Here is a 24,657-nt window from a genome sequence, read left to right on the forward strand (position 1 = left end):
TTTCCACGCTGTGTTTGGGAGCCAAACAAGAATATTTGCTCCTGCATTATCATTATCAAAGTTATTCCCACCTCTCCACTGCCTATTTTCCTTCATGGATCCCCCTCTGAATGGGTTTGGGAGGTTAAGGTGAAGCCCTCAGAGCTACAGGTTCCCGCTGCCTCTCTGCTGGCTCAGGTCCATCCCGGCTTCCTTGGCCGCCGTGAAACCACCCCCGAGTTCCCTCCAGGTTTTAACTATTAATATTTAACCTATTTATTCCTGATGTTTTGCCTTGTTCCTGGGGAAATCCCAGCCCTCCAAACCCCAGGGGAAGCTGCCTTCGTGGTCCAGGCAGTGCTTTTGCTCGCCCCATGAGCCCCTGCCCTGGCAGATCTGCCGCCCACCTTACACGGCCCCGCTCCCACGCTCCACGCCAGCTGTCCATGGAATAAAACCCGGATTTCTGAAGCCATCACCGCTCAGCTCTGCTCCCCTGGGAGGTGAGAAGTGGGGAGCAATGGGATTCCCCTTTTCTGCAGCTGCCTGATAAGATTCTTCCTCTGCAAACAGTTTGTTGAGGGGGGTGCGTGTGTTGCAGGGTGGGGAGAATTCGGCTTTCACAGACCCCGGAGGGACGGATCCTTTGGGATGCTCGCGGGAAACCTTCCGTGAGTGGGTGGGTGAGCCCAAGGCCGCGTCCAAAGTCTGGAGCGAAGCCAATCTGGAGGGAGGGGGAGAGGATGGAAAAGCTAATTACGGCGGGGGGGTAATTACACCCACGCTGCCAGAAAGCGGAGAGAGACGCTCGGGGGGTCGGCGGCGCTGAGCCGGGGAGGGGCCGCGGGGGTCCGGGGAGAGGGAGCCGTGAGGAGAGGGGCTGGGGAAGGTTTGGGGTTAGAGGTTGGCTGCACACAAAGGAGCGAGCGGCTGGGAGACGGTTCGGCGCCGGGAGCCAATCGCTGCCGCGGCCCCGCGATAAAAAGGGCTGCGAGGCGGCGGTGGGAGCGCGCAGGAAGCGGCTCCCGCTCCCACAGCCCCGGCCCCTGCGGCGGGAGAGGGGCGGCCAGAGCCCCCCGGCACCGGCACGGACCCCCCCGACCCCCTGAGCCCCCCGCTCGGCATCCCCCAGGCGTACGGTGAGCCCGGGCTCCGGGAGAACAACGCGACGGGGAGGCGGCGGGAGAGCCGGCGGGAGACAATGATGGTCCCTGGAGATGGGAAATGGGGGGTTCGCCCATCCCCGGGATCGCTGCCCACCGCGGGGGCTCGGGGGTGGGGAGGGATGAGAGCGATCGGCGGGCGGCCGGGGAGAAAGGGATGGAGAGGAGGGAGGGATGCAAAGGCAGGAGAGAACCCCGGGAAGCGGCACCGCTGGAGCCCCCCGGGAGATGGGGGTTCATTCCCCCCGGCCCCGGGCAGCCCCCCGGGAGGAGGAGGAACCATCCGGGCGCTCCGGGAACTTTCCGCTCTGGGAGGAGACTCGGCCGAGGGGGTCGCGGGAGGCAGATATATGGGGGGGGGTTCCCAAGGGGGGCTGTTCTGGGCAGGGGTCAGGTGGGGGCAAAGAGGTGCTGCCGGAGCTCCGGGGGCCTGTTGGGGGGCGATGCTGTGGGAGGAGGGGCGAGCCCACCGTGCCCGGTGTGAGCCGGGGGGCGAGGGGCTGGTCCCCTCCGGATCGAGCAGAGGCCTGTGCTGGCTGCATCCGCTGCAAGGGGGGTCTGGGGGTGCAAATTTCGGGGCTCCCCCTCCCCGTTCGGGCTGTAATTCCCTCTTTGTTGTGTGCTGCAGCACATGCCGGAGGGGGGCTGGACAGATCCATTTTATTAAGCTGATCAGAAAGAGCAGAGATGGAAGAAAAACCTGTTAGATCCCGACTCCCTTATCCCCCCTTCGTTAATGCCTGCTAATTCCCGATGGTGTGTCTCCTACCGCCTCATCCAGCCCGGATTCAAACCTTTCCAGCGACAGGTCTTTCATCACTTCCCTGGGGAGGCTGTTGCATGACTGTGAGATTTAATAACAACACAAATGCCCGGAGCTCTGACATAACCCTTAACAGCCAGGGATCTCCCAGGGCTTCACAAAGGAGAGCAGCTCTGTTTTCGTTGGGGAGGGGAGAAAAGGGAACAGAAAAAATGAAATCAATTGTCCACTACCACCCAAAAAATTAGCAGCAGAGTTGGGAATCAAGCCCAGCTCTCCCAAGTCCTGGTTTGGTGCTGTAACTACCGTGTTTCGAGCCAGTCTGATCTGTCTAATCCCCTTGGATCACTTGAAACCAGCTAAGCTACCTTGTAGATCACATTTATGATCAATTTTCTGCTGATTTTTGTTCATGGGGCGACCATTGGTTTCGAAAAAATGTGATAATTCAGCCTTGAAAATCGTGCTTTGTCCACCGAAGGCGTCGTGTGAGGGCTCTCGCAGGGAAGACATCTGGTGCCTCAGCTGAGCTGTCGTGTATTTAAGGCCAGGAGTAGCACATCTGCAGAATTATTAACAGAGATTACAAAATAATTGCAGAGCAACCAACCAAGCTTAGTCTGAAACAGCCCCAGTGCTCGTGTCCTTTTTTAAATGGGAGAAGCGAATTCCCAGTTCCGAAGTGAGGGCCTGTCAGAACCAACCTTGTGGGCTTTGCAAAGTGACTGGATGCATCTTCATTTTTTTTTTTGCAGCTCAAAACTGGGTTCCTGACCTTTTTTGGTCGACAAAAAGTCCCACGAGACTTCTCATTAGGGAAGGGAGTTCCTCTTCTGGTTTCCTTTGGTTGGCCAATTCTGTGAGGCTTCAACAACCCCCCTGGTCCTGCGTGGTGATGGGGTTTTTATTTTCCTTTTCTCTCACCCTCAGCCCTTGCAGGGTTGTTGGCCATTGCCAGGCAGCTGCCATGTCCCCCCCAGAGGTGCCTTCTGCCTTTTCCTTCCCAGTTAAGTCATTTTTATGAGCCATCTGGGGGGGTTGCTGTGCTTACCTCGCTGTTAGCCAAAGCTCTGAGATGGAAAACATTAAATCTGGGTGAAGGGATTATTGCAATATCAATGTTAAGCACACTTTAGACATATTTCTCACTCCTCTGGTGTGCCCATAACCCTCTCCATATGGTCAGCTCAGGGTTTTCAGACACAAGGTGCCTCAGCACCCTCTGATGTGCCTCTCCAGGGACTGCTTTTCCCAGCACACTGGAATGTGGGCCATGAATTTCAGAGCACCAGGTCCTACACTGGGCTGTGTGGGGTATTGGATCCTAAAAGGGAGGATGGAGGTGAAGGCTGGAAATAGGGCAGCTCACAAAGAATGATCTGTGGAGAGATTTAACTATAAATATGATTTTGGTGGCTTTTTTAATTACACAGTCTGCATTTGGGCAGCAAAGAGCAGCTCTTGTAGGGGTTGTGTGGAGGCAGGGACTGTGGAAAGGGGCTGTGCTGTGTTTTGGGGTGCCTGGAACAGGCCTCACTCTTGCTCTTGCTGCATCTGCAGGTGGTGAAACAGCAAAAACTCTTGGGGGGGATCTCTCAGGGTTCAAGAGATGGGCTCACCCCCAAAATCAAGGTTGGAAAAGCCCTCCAAGATCACCGAGTCCAACCGTTCCCCCAGCACTAACCCACATCCCCAGGTGCCACATCCACAGGGCTTTAAATCCCTCCAGGGATGGGGACTCCACCACAGGAAATGCCAGTCCAAAGTCTGGTGGGTAACAGGTGATATTCCATGGAGGAAATCAGCCAACACTGACGGGTTGTGTTTGAGGAGAGAGGAAATTACAGGCAATTACAGATCCATTGATTGGAGTACAAGGAAAGGTTGGTTTCTAGAACAGGTCCTGGAAGAGTAATCAAAGACATGCTGTTGGGAAGCAGAATGAAGTGCTGGGTGGTTTTTACACAGATCATGTCACGTTGGCTCAGTGTCTTCCTTGGGTATGATAAATGACTTGTGAAACAACAGGGCCTCGTGATACAGGGCCCCAAGGAAATGATTATTTTAGGTGGAGAGAGGAGAGAGGACAGTGAAAAGAGAGCCAAGTGGAAGGAGGACACCTGGATCCTTCCACAGTGTAAGGACACATCAGGCCAGATGTTTTCAGGGGAGTTTTGTACCAGAATTCCGAGGTTTGAGATCTCCCACAGTGTGGAGAAGCCAGGTCAGCTCACCTGCTGGTGTCAGGCCACCAGAGTGGGGACAGAGAACAGGTTAAAAGGGATTGGCTTCTCCTGCTAAAAAAAACCAACCTGATAAGGAATGTGATTTATCACCACAAATCCACCAAGAGGCAAATATATGGTGGAAGAAGAACTGGAGGCATAATGTATAATGGTAAATGGATGTGCATTTATGTAGGAAACCAGGAGGTGAAGTTTCCAGGTGGTTTATGGAAGAGATAATGGAAAAGCTGAAAAGGGGAAGGGAAGGAGCATGAACTGCTGTTTGCCTACTGTGCTTGTGTGCACCAGGTCTATATTGCACCTCATTAGTGCCACTCTGCAGAGCTCCCAAGGTTTCTCTCAGGGAAGCACTTCTGCCTCATGTCCAGCCTGAACCTCTCAACCTGCAGTTTTCATTCTGGCACTACTGAGGATTTGTCTCTGCCTGGAAAAGGCTCTTCTCATCCACCCCCCAGCAGTGTTTCTCTGCTTTATCTGAGCTCCTAGAGAGACAGGAGCTCCCAGGGAGCAGACACTCCCTTCAGACCGTGATTTTTAATGGATGCCATTAAACATGGCCATGATCCCAGGAAGGAACTGCTCAGTGCCTCAGTTTCTGCTTCTGGAAAGCCAGTGAATCCCTGCAGCATCCTCCTGGCACATCTGCCCCCTCGCTGGGAGGCAGGGGCAGGGGACCAGCCCAGTCCCCCTGGCTCTGGTCCTTCCAGCTCCTCCTGGGGGAGAGCAGCCAGGGCAGGGGTGAAGGTGGGAGAGGGGAGCGGGTGGGCAGGGGCTTCCCTCGGGCTCCCCCCTCGCCCGTGCGGGTCCCCCATTGTTGCCCTGACAAAGGCAGCCCTGTTCCTCCCCACAACTATTCCTTGTCAGCATCCCTCAGCATTTGGGCTGCAGATTTCCTGCCCACTGGCAGCCTTTCAAGAGGCAGCCCTGGCACAGGACGTGGCTGGAAAGGGGATTAGAGGAGCGGGATGGTGGAAGGGAGCGCTGGGCCCTGGGGTGCAGGGACGGGCCCAACCCCCAGAGATGGGATGAGCAGGGTAGTGGCAATCCCAGAATGTCCAAATGTCCTCCCTGGGGTCCTCCACCCTGTGCCAACCCAGCAGGGACCTGCCCTGGTCCTGAATACTGGGGAGGTCAAGTGGTTGGCTCAAAGCCATGCAAGAGCCAAGACCTGCAGCTGAATGAAGGGCTTCCATGGCTGAAGCTGGAGCCGTGACCACTGGGCTGGCTCCATCATCCCACTGTGCCCCTTCCCTGGCACTGCTGTGCCTGGTTCTGGCACTCTCCTCTTTGATGCTGGCTCTGCTGTGCCTGGTTCTGGCACTCTCCTCTTTGATGCTGGCTCTTCGCACACTTTGTTTCATGGTGTGGGTCAACCATGAGACCCCCAAGGCTGCAGATGGGCAGTGAGCTGGGTGATTCCCAGGCTCTGGGGACAGGCTTTTCCACCTCCTCTTCACCTCCTGCTCTCCCTGTCCTGCTGAGAGGGACGATGGGCTGGGCTGGCTGTGGAGCTGCAGGGTCAGTGCTGTGCTGTGTGCGTGGGTTTCACTAATCCTGCACATGATCTGGGGCACATCCAGCCCCACATCCATCCCCACAGCCCGTATTTCCTGGGGGAAAGCCCTGACAACCCCTCCAAGGTGTCGAGCCCCTGCCCTTCCCTCGCTGTGCTGCTGGGGACACTCCATGTCCTCGGGGGATGGAGAAGGAAGGGACCCGGATCCCCCACGCTGTGCTTCGCCTTTGGGAAAGCCCCTGCCGTGGGGGAGTGATCCCTGCAGGAAACACGCCCTTCCCAGGGCTGTAATGGGAACCAGATGGCAGAGAGGGGCCTCTGGCCCTCCGCAGTCACGCTGCTGCTTCCCTGGGCCGGAAACTCCGCGGCTCCGGGAGAGCCAGCGCGGGGCTGGGGCCCACTGGGAGCTGCTGGGAGGGCAATGGGGCAGCTGGATCAGCAGTGGGGGTAGCCAGGATGACCCCACTGGAGAGGAGAAGGAGGGAAAGACTCCCTGCACCCGTCCTGGCTGTGGGAAACGTGATCCTTTTTCGGCACGTTGTGATCGGGGAGTTCCCTTGAGGGGCCACCCCAGATGTTCCCTCTCCCTGCATCTGCCCCAGGGCCGGGCAGGAGGGTGAGAGGGCATGGAGAGGGGGCTGTTAGGGAACAGCTCTGTGATCGAGCAGCTTCTGGGAGGAATGTTGCCTTCCTCCCTCCAAACTGTTCCTGCTTGGAGCTAAAAGGCAGCCGAGCACTGCTCCAGCTGCTCCACACGGCAGCAGGCACATCTCCCCTCTGGATGATGGACAAATTCCAACCCTGAGGTCCTGACTCAAACACCAGCTCGCTGAGATCACCCAAAAAGCCCCCAGAGCAGGACCAGCAGCTGCTGGTGGTGACCTGGGCAGCAGAAGTGGCAGGTCAGGCACCAAGTGCATCCCACTGGCTGTGGTGCCACACCGAGATCCACCTCCCTGGGTCTGCCGTGCTGTGCCCATCAGTGTTCCCAGCAGGAGCTGCTCCATCACCCCGGGTAGGTGGCACGAGCCCAAGTCCCCTGGAAAGATGTTTTATAGTCCACACCAGCCGTCAGTCGCTCCCAGGAGGGGCAGGAAGAACAGAGGCTGGAAGGCAAAGGTGTTCTCTCCTTGTCCTGAGCCAAATACCTGAAGCTGGTGGCGTTTCCAGGAGGGCACAGTCCTCACTCCTGCTCTTCCCAGGCTGCATAAGTGGCCAAGGGCTTTAGGGAACAGAGGTTTGGAACAGGCAGGTCATGGTGCTGACCTCCACCCTGGAGCCTTGGCCTTGGCTTTCTGGCTTTGTCAGAGGTGCCCTCTGTGCTCCTCACAGCACAGCCCCGAGCGCTGCCCGAGCCACTGTGAGGGCTTTGCAAGGTCAGTGTGGCAGCGTGTCTTTAAGCAAAGCCTGTGCCACAGCGTTCTTCCACTCATCAGGCTGGTGTTGGCTGCCTTGGGCTCAAATCCCATCCTGCGCTCCTTGGAATCATGATGAGAGCAGCTGAGAGCCTCCTAGAAACCCTCCTGCAGTGTCTCACTTGTTCTGGTTCCCTTATCGCTCAGCACACCCTTCCCCTTCGAGATTTCTGCTCTTGCCTCCTGCCCTTCAGCAGGAAGGAGGTTTAGTAACTCCTGCTCCTGTGCCTGAAGGGACTCTCTGCACCCTGAGCTGAGAGACAGCGGCGGGGAGAGCGTGGGCACGAGAGGGTATGTGAGTGGAGGGCAGAGGGGTGTGGAGAGGATGGAGGACGGGGCTGGATGGAGAACATCAAGCCATGGGGTGGGCTAAGTGGGGAGGAATTGAAGGGGACAGGGTTTGGGGGAATGAGAAGCAAAGAAACAAATAGTAGGTGAAAGAAACCGTGTGGTTATCACAGAATCACAGAGTGGTTTGGGTTGGAAGGGACCTCAAAGCTCATCTCATTCCAACCCCCTGCCCTGGGCAGGGACATCTTCCACTGGCCCAGGTTGTGGGGAAGGGCAAGAGGGGGATGATGAAAGGACTGGGAAAACTGAGGGGCAGGAGGTGGCTGGGGTGGGGGAGGAAGATGAGCTGCGAGGGAGGAGGAAGGGAAGCAGGGGGAGGACAAACATTTGTGCCAAAGTTTGGGGTGAAGGTGAAAGGCAGGTGGGAAGGGGGAGGGTTGTGCATCTGTGCCAGAGGCGTGTGTGGGGTGGGGACAGCAGGTTCTCTGGGTTCCTCAGGTTCCCTCTGGCCTGAGCTGGGCTGCAGGCACCTGACAGACCCCGGGGTCATGAAGGGAAGGTCCTGTCCCAGGGAACGGGGGCAGAGAGGGGCTGTGGGTTTGGGCACTGGCCCCAGCAGACTCTGGGTTCGGCAGCAGCTGCCTGTGAGCGAGCTGGGAGGGCAGGAAATAACAAGCAAACCGCAGAGGGACGGGAAATGATCTGGGTAAAACAGAGCCGTGCCTCAGATGGGGCTGAGAAGTGTTTGTGATGAGGGCTGTGCGCCCCCAGGACCTGGGGTAGAGGTCTCTCAACTCCAAAAGCAGCCACGAGTTCTGGGTGCTTTGCTGGCTGTAACACGAGCCTGGTGTCGGCTGTTTGGCAACCAAAGAGCCCCCAAACCCCAGGGCATGTCTGCAAATGTCCCAGTGAGGTGGGCATTGAGGAGACACCCCCTGCCCCCAGCCTTCCACCCTGGCACGTCTCTGCCCTCGGGGCTCTCTCAGGGTCTCTCCCAGCCCATGGGCAGCAGGAAAGTTTTTGAGGTGACAGTATGAGGCCGAGGGGGTTCATCAGCAGGAGATGAGAGCAGCCTCAGGCAGGAGGGGTGGTGCTGGTTTTCCATCCCCCAGCTCATCCTCATCGTTGCAGAGCTGCCCCTTCGCCCTCCTCCTCCCTGCTCTGCTCCTCCCTTCGTTCAACCCCTCAGTTCAGTGCCGTGTATGCAAACCAGGGCTGATCTTTCACGGGTGTTTTGAAGGTAAAGTGTGGTGGGGAAAAACCCCTGAGGAGCTGTCAGTGCCTTTTCAGCTATTTTTTACCAAAAGGGGTGATTTGCAGTGCTGGTGGTTTTTTCCTGTGCTGGTCCCTGTCAGCCCCATCCTCCCGGGCACTCAGCTCATCACACGAGGCCACAGCTCACAGGGCTCAGCCTGAAGGTGACGTGGGCTCCCCAGAGAAGACAAAATCCCCATCACTCGCTCTGCTGAGCTGTGATCAGAGAGACTTTTCTGGGCTAAAATTAGACTAAAATCACAGTCCTTCCTCCAGCAACACCAGTCCTTTAGTGGCTGCATCAGTGAAACACAGGGCATTGGTTTTGCTCCCTTGGCTTGGACATTGCCTGGCAGCTGCCTCCACGTGTGGGTTTGGAGCAGAAGCCATCACATCACCTTCTGCTCATGTTCCCAGCAGTCCTCTCCCATCCCAGCCCAGGATCTTTGTATGGGATTATCTTTGTATGGGATTAGAGGACTGGAGCTACTGAGCTCAGTGCCTCAGATCACAGAATCCCAGGCTGGTTTGGGTTGGAAGGAACCTTAAAGCTCATCTCGTTCCACCCTCCTGCCATGGGCAGGGACACCAGACCAGGGTGCTCAGAGTCCCAGACTCTCCAGCTCCCTATCACAGTGTTCCAGACCTACATCTCCTGTCTGTTGGTCCAGCCTGGTGTGCCTGAACCTCTTGGCTCCCTCAGGAATCTCCCAGACCAACGAGGCTGCTCTGAGAGAGCCGAGCACACACCACCTCCTGCAGAGCTGCTGGGTTTGGGGTGATGAAACCAACCCCGCTGCTGTTGACATTTCCTTCCAGGTGTTGCAAAAAGGGCTGTCTTACCCAGGGGACATCGACCCACAGACTTCAAGCTCAGGACTAATCAGACGGAGGAGGGGAAGGAACCATGTTCCAGGCCACGGGAGCCGCCAGCCCACCCCCAACCCACGTACGTAGATCCCGCGGTTCGTGTGGGAATTGCACCCCAGTTTTGGTTCTCAGGGAGGGAGGGTTGTGTACAGAAGGCCTGACATCTCAGGGTGATCAAAGGCACAGTCACTGCTGCTCAAACAGCAGAGCTGGGGACAGGAATGTTCCAGCAGAAGGTGCTGTTTGCTGAGCACTCCGAGCGCCGGCGCCCAGGCTCGGGTCCATCCAGAGCTCTCACCCCGCTCCCATCTCCAGTTGCCTCTGTTTGTTTGTGTTTCCATGGCTTTCCGTGATCACAATTGAGAGCGTTCGAGCTGCTTAGGACCGGAGTGATCGGAGGTGGAAAAACATAAAGGCTCAAGAACATCTCCTGCTGGGACAGGATACGGCCCTTCCCCGAGGGGAGATAGATCAGATACGGGATAGATGGAGAGCCTGCCCCGAGCCAGGAGGCTGCCGAGAAGTGACGAGCCGCGGTGGATTGCTGCAGCCTTGGGAACGGATGTATCCCAGCTCCAGAGAGGCAGCGTTTTCCTCAGCTCTGGCTCAGCTGAGCCTGGAAACAGCGCATTAAATCCTGACCCCGGGAGAGCACCCGCGGTTGTTCTGCCACTGCCAGGGGATGCAACTGGTTTTACACGGCCGGAGCCTCCCCGCTGCCCGTGTCCCACTGTTGACTTTGGCTCCTGCTTCCAGCCTCGTGGGAGGGAGAGGAAAATCACGTCCCTGACCTGAGTCAGGGAGAGCAGCTGGGAAACGTCTGAGGAGGCAGCTCAGCCAGGGGAGAGTTTCCTGTGCGTCTCTCAGACAAACTGTTTCCAAAAATACAAAGGAGGAACGATGGGGAAGGGCAGAGAGGGAGGAACGGGGGTGGGGGATCAGCTTGGGGGCAGAGAGGGGCAGCACTGGCCAGGCAGAGCCAAGGAGCAGCGAGGGGAAGGACAAGGACAGCGGGGAGATGTCCTGGGGTGACATCCTGGGGTCACAGTGCCCCGACCCTGGGAACAAGCAGTGCAGAGGGTGAGCCAGCCCTGAGGGTGACCTGCTGAAGTGTGATGGCCCCTTTGATCCTGACAGTTTGAAGGAAGGAGGGAGAATTTCCATGAGTGCAAAGGCGGGTGAAACACTCCCAGGGGGCTGTCGGGACCTGTGCAGGGGGCGTGGGGAGGGTGAGGAGGGGAGTGAGGGGGATTTGGGAAGAGAGGAGCTGTTGCAGCTGCAGATGAAGGAGTGTTTACCAAGACCCTGCCCTGAAATCTCGGGGCACAGGTAGAGGCACCTCAGCGTTTGGGTCTCTCTGCCCTGGTGCTGGAGCAGCATCTGCCCCCCACAAGCTGCAGACCCCATGAAGCACATCCTCAGTTCTGCCCTCACCTGCTGCCCCTCTGCCCTCCCCACACCCCCCTGAGCCTGCAGGGCCTCGGGGGCATTTCCTGCACAGCAGCAGCAGCGTGAGGGGCTGGGAACAGGGCAGGGAAACTGCAAAACAAAACATCCACTGAGGGGGAACAGCACCAGAGCTCCGGGAGAGCAAGGGGCTCCTGGGGGAACAGGCAGGGCACCACCCCCTGAGCCCAGGCAAGGCCATATGGCAGCACTGCTGGAGCCCTGGGCACCCCCAGCAAGAGGAGTTAATCATCCCCCTGCAGCCTGGGGGTAGGTGTTGGCTGGAAGGAGCAGGAGCAGCACCTGGGAGCAGAGCTGCTGTTGGCAGGTGCATCAGCCACAGGTGAGGATTTGCCAGAGCAGGTCACAGAGGGGTTTTGCCAAGGGCTTGTCTGCAGCAGCTCAGCAAATCCTTTCCCCCTCTCTGCCTGCCACAGGCCCTTGCTGTCCCCAGGGATGTGGCAGCTGTGCTGTTGTTATTCCTGAGGGATGATGTGAATCCCAGGATGTGCACGGTGGTGGCACTGGGTGGCCCAGGACAGGGATCCCTGCCTGCAGCTGCTGAGAGCTGCTCAGCAGGGGACAGTTCTTACCCTGCAATGCCCATGCTGTGACATCTCCTGGCTCCATGTGTGGGTGCTGCTGCCACCACAAAACAGCTCTGCTGTACCTGGCCATGGAAAATACAGAACTGTGCTGTGATCTTGCTGGATAAGGGCTGCTCTGCCCCTGGAAGTTCCACAGCTGCCTGGTGCTCCATTCCTTCTCTGCAAAATGTCCATGTTTTTCCCTCTTTCTCCATTTCCCTCTCTTCCTTCTCTCTTTGGGAAAAGCACCACAGCACAGGCAGTAACACAGGCCAGGACCTGACAGATGTCGTGGCCTCTGGGCAAGTGAGTTCAGGGACGGTCACCACGCTGTGACAGGGGCTGGTGTGCCCCGGGGTCCTGCAGAGCAGCTGCCTGTGCCAATCCTCCTCCCCTCCTCCTCAAGCACAGCTCAATGTCAGGCCAAGCTCTCATTTTGATTTCTCCTTCCCTTTTCAGGAGGCAAAGAGCAGCTCAGGAGGCAGCACAGTGCAGCGCTCCAAGGTACCTGGGATTTACCACGTCATGTAGAGTGGTTTGGGTTGGAAGGGACCTTAAAGATCATCCAGTTCCACCCCCTGCCATGGGAAAAGCACCTTCCACTATCCCTGGTTGCTCCAAGCCCCGTCCAAGCTGGCCTTGGACACTTCCAGGGATGGGGCAGCCACAGCTTCTCTGTCAGTGCCTCATCCTACTGATTCATGGCGAGGGGAGAAGGACCAAACACCCCAGGCCCAAGCACCAGTCCAGCCAACAATCAGTGGGGTGGCCCAGGGAGGGGGGAGGTGAGGCTGCTTCACACTCACCAATGCTCCAGTGAGTGGCAGCACAAATACCAGGGAAGAGGGCTGTGATGGGAGCCAGGCACGGGGAATCCCACGCTCCTTCCTCACCCCGTGTCTCCCTTTGGTGTCCCCTTGCCCAGTCGTTCAGCCTGAAGGCTCAGGTGAAGGAGATGTGCACTGCCTGCCAGAAAACCGTGTACCCCATGGAGCGGCTGGTGGCTGACAAGTTCGTCTTCCACAACTCCTGCTTCTGCTGCAAGCACTGCCACACCAAGCTCAGGTGAGCCGGGCTGGGGCCTGTGCTGGGACAGGTGTCACCACAGCTCTGCTGGGCCTGGGTGGGGGAAACCCTTCCCAACACTGCACCCACCCCCTCACCCATCATAGCCCCTCGCTTGGGCGGTGCCCAAAGACCCCCCAGCCCACTCATGGCAGCAAAGAAACCTTTATCTGCCCACCTGCTCCCAAGTCTCAGCTAAATCCCACCTGGCATGGAAGGAGAGATGCTTCCCCTCGAGAGCAGCCCCAGGGTGACACGGAGCTGAGCTGGAGCCTCCTCCCAGAGCACTCAGAGCCAAGGCTGAGCTCCCTGGAGACCCCCCCTCTACAGACCTGCTCATAGCCCCCAACAGCCTGCACTGGCTGGAGGGAGCAGTTTGCCCTGTCTAAGGGTCTCCTCCTGCACCTTCCTTCCTCCTTCCTGCCCTATCCTGGTGTCCCCCAGCCCCAGATCCCCGAGCCCACCTAACCCTGCCCTCCCTCCGCAGCCTGGGCAGCTACGCCGCCCTCCACGGGGAGTTCTACTGCAAGCCCCACTTCCAGCAGCTCTTCAAGAGTAAAGGCAACTACGACGAGGGCTTCGGGCGCAAGCAGCACAAGGAGCTGTGGGTGCACAAGGAGGTGGAGAGCGGCACCAAGTCGGCATGAGTGGGGCCAGCCCACCCACCCCCGGAGCCCAGCAGGGCTGAGCCAGCACTGACTGAGCTGATGTAAAGCAGGACCTGCGGGAGGGGAGGGCAGGGCAGGGCAGGGCAGGGAAAGGGGAAAGCCCACCCCACTTTGAGGGTGCTCAGAGGGGTCCTGCGGGTCACAAGGACAGGGCAGAAGTGACGGGGTGCAGCCCCCAGACCTGAAGCTCTCTCTCCTCAGGCCCCTCTCCCCCATGAGATCAGACCAGAAGCACTTGCCAACCCCCTCCCACCCCCCTGGGACCCCCAACCCTGTTCATCCATTGCCGGCCTGTCACCGTGGAGAAGATGAACTGGGGGCTTAACCAGCTTGTGAGTCCCAGCAGAGCTCCTGCCACCCCATCCTGCCTTGCTGGGGCTCTGGACAACGAAGGTCCTTGGTTTACATCAGCTCAGTTCAGCTGGGGTGGCTCAGCCCCCAGGACGCTGCCCTGCGACTGTGTAACAGTGTCTGTCTTTTTTATATTTGCCTTCCACTGGTACGTTCTGCAGGAGCCCCGCGGCGGCTCCGCCTCACACTGCGCCAGGCGCTCTTTTATTTTTGTAATACAAGGTTTCCGAGCCTTCCCTGTGTCCTGTCCTGTGTTCCCAGGGTGTCTGGGGAGGTGGGAGGAGTGGTCAGGCCCCCTCTTGCTGCCCCAGTTCCTGCGGAAAGAGCCTCTGTCCATGCAGGATCAAGGAATTATTCCTGGGTGTTTGCGAGTAATGTTATGACTGAGGTGGTGAGGGAAGGGAGGGAAAGGAGGGAAGGGAGGGAAGAAGGCAGCCCACCCCTCTTTTCAGAGGGGTCCTGCAGGCCACAAGGGTCAGAGGTGACAGGGGTGCAGCCCCCAGACCTAAAGCATTCTCTCTTCATGCCCCTCTCCCCCCGTGAGATCAGACCAGAGGTGCCTGCCCCTCATGGGACCCCCGAGTCTTTGGGGAGCAAACCCAGGATTTCAAATTGCACCCCAGTGTTACCCTGTGAGCTGCCCAGCCCAGCTCAGCTGTAACCTCACACCAGCTTCCACACAGAGCCCAGACCACCCCCATCACACCCGGATCCCCAGGGTTGGATCCAGCCCTTGGCCCTGCACAGGGCTCTCTCAGTCCCCCTCCACATCAGAGACCATCGTGCCCTGTCTCTCCTCAGTGGCTCTGCCAGGGGCAGGAGGGGCATCAGCACTGGGTTGGCTGGTTTGGACCCACCCCATGTCCAATTTTTGGATAGCACAGTCCACACAAATTAATGAGCCCAGCAAGCCCTGCCAGGCAGGAGAGCCAAATGCAGGAAAACCAGGGAAAGTGGGTGAGTCTGGTTTTAATTATTTACCTCCTTCCTCCACCCACGGTTTGTAAGATCAGATTGAAAGAATAAGTGTTTAGGAACCCCGTGTCTTTCAAATTCTACAGAAATCTGGCTTTGCAGAGCCCCCACAGCAGAGCAACAGCCTGTGACAGCCCCTGTGCCAGCACTGACTGATACCATCAGCTGCACCCAGCACGTCCTGTCTGGGAGAACCCAGACACAGCCATGGAAACAGGAGATAAGGATGGGAGAGAGACAGGGAATGGTTAGTCCACAGGAGGAAGGGATGGCACATCCAGGGATGTGTTGTTAACCCAGGTCTCCGGGGTGCTCCCCCCTCAGCACAGCCCTTCTGGGGCTCTGGGGGTGCACCCACAGCCAGGCAGCTCCTCCAGGGCAGGGAGGTGTCACACAGCCCCTGTCACACCTGGTTTTGGGGACAACACCTGCTGGATGACCCCAGGAGCCCGATGTGGGACGAGTTATTTCTCTTTTTTTACTTAAGGGCTTTTAAAAGGGCTCCTGGGTGGGATTCACACCACCAGCACAGCAGGGACCGTGCACAGGCCCTGGCAAGGCTCTGAGGGGGTTTTGGCCTCACCAAGAGCTTTAACTGTCCCCACCACACCGATGCTGCCAACTCCTCCTCACACCAACACGCAGGGGGCAGATTTACACCCCAAAACAAGCCCCCTCCGAGCAGCCCCGCCGTGCTCATGGTCCCAGAGCAGAGCGAGTCTCGTGATGCCGCTGGGTTGTGGCCCCTTCCTCGGCCCCTTCCTTCCTAAGCCGGCTCAGAAAATGAAAGCAGAGCCCTCTGTTCCGCTTCCTGCCTCTCTCCGGCCTCACTTCCCCATTCCCTCACCCCTCAGGCCGCTGCCCCTTCCCCATTCCCTCACCCCACAGGCTGCTGCCCCTTCCCCATTCCCTCACCCCACAGGCCCCTTCCCCATTCCCTCACCCCACAGGCCCCTTCCCCATTCCCTCACCCCTCAGGCCGCTGCCCCTCCGCTGCTCAGCAGGACCAGCAGCATTTCCAACCAGCCGGCTGACTTCAGTGAGGTAGAACGTCCAGACAGAACAATAATAACGTTCCCTTTCTCTCCATCCCTCCCCCCCAAGTGAAATTTGGTATTTTGTCTAAAGGCCATTCTCCACCTGCCCCTCACACACTCAGGGAGGAGCAGGAGCAGGAGGTGTGAGGTCTCCAGCTGCTGTGGGACCACGGGCTGATTTTGGGAGCAGGAACCAACACCCAGGTGATACAGTCAGCAAAACAGGCTGCAGTGACCTGGCCAGCACCACAGCCCAGGGCAGGGAAATGACTGATGAGCATCAGATTCCCACAGGGACAGAGATGCTGGATACAGCCCCATCCCAGGGAATGAGCTGATGGCAGCTCCTGCTTCCCGATGGACATGCCCACAGGGAAACCCCAGTGGAAACACACTGGGGGAGATGCTTTAAGCACCTCGAGCTTCTCTTATCTCTGACACATTCCAGAGGTGCAGTTGCCCAAATGACTGTGCAGATTTCCTTGGAGGGATCAGAAGCAGCACTACGGAAACTCCAGCTTAAACCGTCTCCAACTGTGAGGTTTTGGCAAGACAAATAAAAAAAAAAAGGCAAAAAAAAAAGCAAAAAAAAAAAGCCCAGAACATTGTTCCTTTGTCTCTAAAGTTTAGCTAAAATCCAGCTGATTTTATGATGAGAGCAGAACCCTCCTTTCCAAATCCCCCCCCAGCAAACCTCTGGATAACACTCACAGAAACTGTTTCTGAGCAGACACAGTGATGTCTCACTGCACATTCTCCCTTGAAATCTCCAAGCACAAGGTCCATGTTCTCTCCTTTCAGTCTCCCTTGACCAGCAGTTCAATCTGCAGGGAGGGAGTTCCCAGGATTTGGGATGTTCAGACTCCATATCTGGGGTAAGATTTAACAACCTAAACACCCATGAAGAGAAGAAGGACCACGAGTTCTCAGCTTATACAGCTGCCCATCATCAGGACAGCTTTTCATTTGGAATGTCCAGGTTGCCAGAAGGCCCAGGAGCCTTGGGTGGTGGGGAGCATCCTGCACTGCCTGGGTGAGGCTGAGCAGCAGCACCAACGCCAGCCTGGGACAAAGATGGGTCAGAGCAATGGAATCAAGGAATATCCTGAGCTGGAAGGGACCCCCAAGGACCATCCAGTCCAACCCCTGGCCCTGCACAGACACCCCAACAATCCCCCCCTGTCCCTCAGAGCATTGTCCAAACCCTCCTGGAGCTCTGGCAGCCTTGGGGCTGTGCCCACTGCCCTGGGGAGCCTGGTCAGTGCCCAACCACCCTCTGGGAGAAGAACCTTTCCCTGAGATCTCTGATCCCTGCACTTCCCCTCAGATCTGGGCTTGCCACCTAAGAAATCAACATCTGATGAGCAACAAATTACCTTTGTTTGTATCCCACACAGCACAACCTTCTTTTGTGCTTCCACGTGAGCACGAGGCTTCCACCCCACACCTGCCTCCGAGCTCAGGGAAGGACATTTTCCAGAGCACAAGAATTCCAGCCAACAGGTTCATGTAATAAAAGCTGTTTGTGGGGGAAAAAAAAAATCAGTAAGAATCCATATAAATCCATATACATCCATAGCATCCAGATGTCCAGCTCTGGATGAGACACAGAGCACCAGGCAGGGATCAGCAGCAGAACCAGTGACATGAGAGAGGATCGTGCCAGCATTTCCTGGATATAATATATTGCAACACACCCCCACCCCGCCAATATTAAATCCAGAAGTCATTGTTCCTGGTTTAGACTTTCCTATCCCAACACAGAGAGCCCCAGCAGTGCAGCACAGGCAACCTCTGCAGAGAGTTTAAATTTCATTTGCCTCAGAAGTGGATTTAGAGAGGAAACTCACCTTAAGTCCTTCCCTTGGGCAACACAAGGCATGCAACACAAATTACAAGAAATAAAAAGGCAATTGAGGGGTTTTGCTGCGTTTCTTTTGTGCTTTAGTCAGTGTTTTGGGGCTGATCATTTCTACCTTTGAGGCTCCAGGTACTTTTTTCTCCCAGTCCCTGCTCAACCACCACATGACAGGTGGGATTCTTGGGGTGTCCTGTGCAGGGCCTTGATGATCCCAGTGGGTCCCGTCCAGCTCAGGAGATTCTGTGGTTCTATGGGGAGGATTCCAGTCAGGAATGCACACTCTGTATCCATGGAAAGCAGAATTACTCTGGAGCTACTTACTTTTGAGAGGAGTGAGCAGGATGGGAGTCCAGGAGAAAACAGATCATCAGACAAGGCTGAGATGTGAATCCCGTGTTCACAAAGCAAATATCACCAGTGAACACCCCAAGTGGAAAAGAGAAGGAAGGCATCAGCCCTGGGAAGAACCTCCTCAAGGGAAGGTAATGAAGAATTCCCAAGTCCCTCCTTCGGCAAAGGCAGGATTGGTGGGTTCTGACACACAAGGAGGGTGTCAGGAGGCAGCGGGAGGTGGTTTATTCTGGTTCCATGAGACATTTTTCTTCTGGGATGACTCCACTTGATGGTTCTCATCTGTCCTGGCACAGCCCCAAGCCCCACACACGTGCTTGGCTCATGTGCAGGGTTTCTATTGCATCAGCTGGTCAACCCCTTAATCCTGATTTGTTCACATTTAACAGGGACAAACATTTCAGTATTTAATTGACAACAACTCCGGCCTGGGAAAAGGATTAGACACAGGCTGTGGTCAGGACTGGGGAGGCCAGTTCCTCAAGGGACCCTGGTGACACTCAAACACTGCTCAAGTGATGGTGACACTGAAGGGGAAGAGCTGCTTAAACAGGAAAAATGAGCCTTTATAGCAGCACTATTTCTGTCCTTCCCTAAGATAGCGAGCTGGAAAAAAACAGAGCCTGAAAATATCTGGAGACGTGGTTCCCCATTCTCTTGCCCTACTCAGGGACAGCAAAGCTTCTCCTGTCCCAAATCACTGGTACAGTCAATGCAAGACCATCCAGATTCCTCAGGGACAGCCCTGGGGAGGACACACACTCACCTGACCCAAGAGGCAACACCACAAACAGGACACTTCTCCATCTGTCCCAAGGGAGAAACTCCAGAATGGAAAAACTTCCTCCTTCATTTGAGGTCCTTGGTGGGAAGGAGAAACAGTTGATGGCTTTATTGACTTATCTTGAGGCACCACTTCCACAGAAGTAAGAGGTGCTGGATTGCAACCACCACCACCACCACAGGCTTTCATATAAATGATAATTTTATTGTAAATAAAACGATACATTGGCCTGGCTTTGCACTGCAAGCCCCCGGTCGGAATATAGAGACTACTGGGTCAAGGTCTTCTGCACAATCCAGGTTAAAGCCATTTCTCCCTGCTCTGCACCGTTTATGGTGAGGATAAAATCCTCTCCTTCACCTCTGAACTGCCTCTGGCACAGCTGCCTTTGCCAGCTGGGCAGTTCAGAGCTGCCCAGTGAGATCTGCTCCTAAACAAGGCTGGGTTTAAACACCTGAAGCCCAAACACCATTAAAACACAGAGGACATATCTTTTTTTTTTCCCTGAAAATTAAAGCCTGACTGACTCCCAGCTCCAAGGGCAGGTGCCAAGGTGGCAGATCAACCCTCTCCATCCAGCTCCAGGTGAGCCCCAGTCCCTGGGACCTCACTCAGCTCCCCTTTGCCCACCCAAACCTACGTTTACAACAGGAATGTTGGTTTTTATGGGGCAAGTTATCCCAGCTCTGAGCACTTGGAAATAACATGTGTCACCTGAGCAGGTACCAGTTTCCCTCCTGGGCAATTTGTGTTGGTAATTAATGGCAGCAGGAGCTGTTTGGAGCATCAAGTCCTTTGGAATATTACTCCAGAAATAAAGTGAACCCAAATTTCTGCAACCTACTGCCACTAGAATGGGCAAAGCTCAGATCTTCTGGAGAGCAAGCAAATAACCTGGAATGCACAGAATCGTCACACCAAGCCCAAAATGCCCCCAGTTTGTTTCCTAACAAACTCAGGGACAACCAAATCCCCCAAGTTCCTCTCTGATGGGAATCTCAGACATTTTTCTGCCCAGTTTCAACCGTTTCAGGATACTGGGACTCTGACAAATTCTTTGTCAAAGAGAATATCCTCCATTTCTGCAGCACCTTCCATCAAGGATCCCAATACTCAATATTCCCTATATTCTCAATATTCCATCAAGGATCCTAATACTCAATATTCCCTCCCTGGAAGGAACAGCAGGAAATTCCACGTGACATTTGGACTGGACACAATAGCTTATTGTCAGCCTGGCACTCCTCCTCCACCCTCCCCTGAATGAGTTTATTCCCAGTTTTTCCCAATTCTGCCAGCATAAAGAGGCCAGATGTAATTCAATTTTGAGGCATAATTACATTCATGTCCACTTGAAACTCTTTTGCTGCCAGGGCTGTTAAGAGCCCACGGGATCAATATCAGCCCCAAGCTATTCACCGGAGCAGTGGACTCAGGAATCCAGATCTTCCTTTTCCAGAGGGCTGTGAGGAAACAAAGAAGCATTTTGGGCTTGGCTCTACTCGTTATAAACCATCAGCAAATTCTCTGCAAAACCAGCTGCTTTTTTTTCCTTTTTAAATTCATAAAGGCGTCAAATTTATTTCCCCTCCTCCTCCCGCCCCCTCCCCCCCGTTAACAGTCGATATATATAAAAATCATCAAATATGATCTTTTACGATATAAATAAAAAAAAAAAAGTATGAGGCATCACTGTTTACATGATGTAAAAAGAGCTAAAAAAGAGCGATATAAACTACATTCATAAAAGTGCATCTCCAAACAGACAGGTAATGCTTTGGCTTGTTCCTGTGCCGAACGGGCGGCGCTGGGCCGGGGGCTGCAACACACAAGTCCAAGCTGGCACCCCATGTTCTCTGTCACTGTACAGCTATTGAATTCCATGACTACAGGCTGGAATACAGGTGGATACACAGAGTAGGCACATCTCAGCATAGGGAAGGGCCAGGACTGAGCCCATCAGTCCCTGGGGCTCTTTGCTCTGCTCTGGAACAGCCCCCCGTGACGCGGATGAGGTAAAAGCCACAACGGGTCCTGAGGATTGAGTTGCTTTGAAACGTTAAAAGTGACACCATTTCCTCATGCCCTGTTCTCTCCCAGAACGCAGCGTGTGGGATAACAAGGAAAAGTCACGGGAGAAGGTCTCAATTTGGTGAGGACAAGCCAAGGAGAGAGAGAAACCCCCGCAGACGTCACCGTGCTCCCCATGGCTGCAGGGTGAAGGGTGGTGAGTAAAGATCCCAATCTTTGGTATGTTTAGGTGCTGGCTGCAAGGCCTGAGAGTGATGCTGGGCCCCTCAGGAGTGCTGATCCCCCTAATCCTGTCACCCAGACTCCAGGGATGACCTCACATTCCCCAGCAAAGTGCTGTGAAAGGCTCCCCAACCCGAGCAGCAGCGTCACGCCCTCGCTTCCCCTCAGTGCAACAGTGAAGTGCAGGCCAGGACTCAGGCCAAGGGCCTCGGCAACCTGGAGTCAGGTTCCAGGCTGGGAGAAGATCAATAGAAGTGCTCTCACTAGAAGTAAATAAGTTATGGACCCAGGGCTTTCAGGAAAGGCATCTCCTGAACAGTGCATCCTTGTCGCAGTGCGGGCGAAACCAGCTCTCACCGGTCGTACATCGCTCTGGGTTTGGCACAGGAAAAACACCTCAGATTGTTAAATCCTTTCAGGACTTTTGGTTGGTTGGGGGTTTTTAGGGTTCTTTTTTTCCTTTTTTTAAAATTTAACACAATATTTATCATGTGTTCAAGGAGCTTGGTTTCATTAAACGTTGTCTTATGCTGCCATCAGCATTCACTTAAAAATTTAATTTTACTGCATTATGAAGCAATTTTCAAGTTTTTATGGGGGAGAAGAATGGAGGTGTGTGGAGCCTTAATATGGTTTCCAATACAAGAGCAGAACACCTTTAGTGTTGCCTTATAGAGTAACATTTTAGCTAATTAACATTTGCTTTTCTTAGTTTCATTTCTCAGAGATAACTTATAATTACTCCATGAATCCTCAGCACTTAAAAACTGATGGTCTTTTATGAGTGAAACACAGATTATTAGTGCCTAAACCAACACAGGGGGTCTGAGGCCACCAGGAACTCAAGTTCTCAGACTTGTGGTACCTTTCAAAAGCAAAATCACTTGGATATGTTTTGCTGGCACCTGTGTGGGGATCTCCAGGTAATTTTAGATATTTGCTACCATTTTGAATGTTCTCTCTGGTTCCTTGTTTGACTTAACTCCTAAAAAGCTTATTTAAATTGGGCATTTTATGGAAGTCTTAAATAACCACTTGCATACCCATAAAACAAACCACACTGAAGGGTTGAGTTTGATTCCAACTTCCTGTGCCCAAGGAAAACGAGTGTCCAGCTAATTTACCCATGAAAAACTCGATTTTCCATTAGCCAGGTGCTCAAAGAAATGCTGAAGGAAATTCCTGGGCACCAGATGGACTATCTTTGGTTTAAAGGATGGCAAAACGTTACCAGCCAAAAATGCAGCAGGATGCAGCAGGAAGTTGTTCTGCAGAACTCCCTCCCAGAGGGGTTTTGTTTGGACCCAGCAGCCCCAGAGAGGGAAGCAGGAGCACGGATTTGTTGGCTATGAGGACACAAAGTGACCTTAATGCTGGGGCAGATCAAGCCTTGGAAATCAAGCTCTGGATTTTCCAACGTCAGTGGGAGAGTCCTTCCCTCAGGCCCTGGAGCGACTGCATTCTGCTGAAACTCTTCTGATTATCCTGACATTTGGCTAGAAAGACCTCCCTCACCCCCACCCCAAAATCCATGGGCTCATTATAAAATAACACTATTCACATACTTTTGAATCAATATTTTCTGAACACCTTCAGATGCTGAATACTTAAGAATAAAAATATATCATACTATAGCGAGCGCATGCTCCATGACACATGGCTTTGGGCTGGATTCAGGGACTGGAGATGCCTCTGGAGCCCCTGGTGGAAACCAGGCACCCACACAGACAGAGCTGGTCTGGAGGCTGTTGCATGTTTCTGTTCTGAAGAGTGGAGCTCTCCCAGTTCCCACCTGGCTTCAGATTTCTTCACGTTCAACCAGTGGATCCAACTTGTTGGATTCCCATTCCCGGGCCTGCAGAAAACATGCAGCCAGCTGCAAGGGCACATCCAGGTATCTCGGGGCAAAAATCCAGCCGTTTGGCAGGATGAACATCAGTCCAGCAAACTAAGGAATCAGGCACGAGAGCAGACCCCAAGTTCCTTGGCATAACTTCCCCAAAGGACTAGGCCAGCTGAGTTGGCATTTTGAAGATGCAGCACCACAACGGGCAGTTGCAACGAGACCAGACGGGGCACGGAAAGCCCAGCAGGAGCTGCGAGCAAGGGAGGTAATTCAGTACTGGAGCTGTGCAAACTGGTGTCTGAGCAGCTCTTCAGCAGAGGGTCTGTGCCTGGCTTCCACAAAGATCTGCTTTAGGAAGTCCCGGCAGTGTTCTGATATGTGGGAGGGGAGCTGGGGGTTGGTTGGCTGGGTGGCGATTTTGAAGATCGCGGCCATGGCTTCGTACTCTGCCCAGGGGGGCTTCTCTGTCAGCATTTCCACCACGGTGCAGCCCAGGCTCCTGGGAAAGCAGGCAGGAAAAACACAAGTGAGGATCGACTCAAGAAAGCACAGTGTTCAGGGAGAGCTTCCAAGCAGCCAACAGCAAGGTGCAGCTCTGGGAACGGCTCTAAAATGGGTTTGTGCTCAGCAAACCCCACGTGTGCTCCAGCTCGGAGCCAGAGCTGCCAGCACTGCTGCTTTCCCTGCTGCCAGGAGAGCAGGGAAGTGCTGAGCCAGGGGGGCTGGTCCCACTGTGGCTCTGGGAAGTGCCATCTGTCCTGCTCCCCTTCGCTCAAAGTCTCCTCCTCAGGAAACATTTGTGCTGACAGGGGACAGGACGTACACGTGAGGTGTCCCTGAAGGCACCATCCGACCTCACTTCTTCAGGTGCTGCTGCTACTGTTGTAACTCAAAGGCACTTACAGGATGCCTTGGGTTGGAAGGGACCTTTGAGATCACCTTGTTCCAAGCCCTTGCCATGGGCAGGGACACCCTCCACTAGATCAGGTTGCTCAGGTGCTTGACTTGCTGAGTTGCAAGGTAGGAAACAGACTTTTTAACCAAGGTCCAGTGAATCAGAGCTCACTGACCCCACAAAGCCATTTCAGCAAAATCCCTTCTCAGTCACAACCTTGGAATGCCCACGTGGGGAAAAAACCAACCTAATAACACCTCCACAAGAAACCAAGCATCAGTCAAAAAATAATTAAAGTCGTAACAGCTCCAAACTGGGAAGGCAGTAAGTTAAATCCCAGTGGGACAGATGCATCATTACCTTAAGGAAAAATTCCTTGTAAAGTTAATGGGGCTCTGCAGGGTTCTTCAAGGCAAGAACATGATTCTGGGGACATGGCTGAGCCACCTTTCTGAGGCAAACGTGACACCAATACCTTCCCAGGGAAGATGGTTCTGCAGCACTGCAGTGATTGGGTTTTATTCCAAAAGGATTAATTGCTTCCTCCAGGCCACAGATTAAGCAAAAGCAGTCAGTGAACTTTTAATATCCAGTCCTGTGTTTTTATCACATCTTTCCATTAAGAAGGCAAAACTGCCTCCTCTACCTTTAAACTAAACCCTCTTTTGAGGTGAAAACCAAGGAAAAGACATTTTCAGAGGCAGACTTGCATCAGCTGCCAAGACAAGGAAGGAAAGGAATTAAATTCAGTGAATATGCAAGAACTGATTTCTTGACAAGATCTAAAATCCAACGTGAAAATTTTACAGTTTTCCAGCCATTTCAGACTTACTAGAGGAGAGTACAGAAAATGCAAACCATGTGTGCTGAAGTGCTGGGGGTTTGCTCAAAAGCAAGCAGGGATGTGTTATTGTTTAGACTGATTTATACCATTTAAGCAGATCCGGTTTCTTTAAGATATTCAGCAAACAGCAGGAATGTTTTTCATGTCAAGTCACTCCAGCAATAACAAATAGCTCACATATTCTGCTATTTAGGAAA

At 54.5% G+C, this 24,657-nt stretch overlaps 2 protein-coding genes across 5 annotated transcripts in view; one reads left to right on the forward strand and one right to left on the reverse strand.

Moving 5' to 3' along the window:
* Nucleotides 1–380: 380 nt before the first annotated feature.
* On the forward strand, nt 381–13,849 carry LIMD2 (LIM domain containing 2). Of its 2 annotated transcripts, none has more exons than XM_064636895.1 (5): nt 381–482; nt 9,447–9,576; nt 11,990–12,034; nt 12,456–12,595; nt 13,083–13,849. In XM_064636895.1, the coding sequence occupies exons 2-5, from the start codon at nt 9,535–9,537 to the stop codon at nt 13,240–13,242; spliced, it is 387 nt and encodes a 128-aa protein (XP_064492965.1). In that variant the 5' UTR covers nt 381–482; nt 9,447–9,534; the 3' UTR covers nt 13,243–13,849. The 2 variants fall into 2 exon arrangements, with proteins under 2 accessions (XP_064492965.1, XP_064492964.1); XM_064636894.1 differs by lacking the exon at nt 381–482 and adding an exon at nt 906–1,118.
* Nucleotides 13,850–18,805: 4,956 nt separating this feature from the next.
* MAP3K3 (mitogen-activated protein kinase kinase kinase 3) overlaps nt 18,806–24,657 on the reverse strand; it is a 40,597-nt gene continuing 34,745 nt past the window's right edge. For 2 of the 3 annotated variants that reach the window (XM_064636659.1, XM_064636658.1), the window contains exon 17: nt 18,806–23,220. In XM_064636659.1, the coding sequence (XP_064492729.1) occupies nt 22,992–23,220 (229 nt within the window). In that variant the 3' untranslated portion in view covers nt 18,806–22,991. The remainder of the gene's footprint in view (nt 23,221–24,657) is intronic. The other variant, XM_064636660.1, reaches the window with a different exon arrangement.

Source organism: Pseudopipra pipra, chromosome 26 (genome assembly GCF_036250125.1).
Source record: "Pseudopipra pipra isolate bDixPip1 chromosome 26, bDixPip1.hap1, whole genome shotgun sequence".
NCBI classification, from domain to species: Eukaryota; Metazoa; Chordata; class Aves; order Passeriformes; family Pipridae; genus Pseudopipra; species Pseudopipra pipra.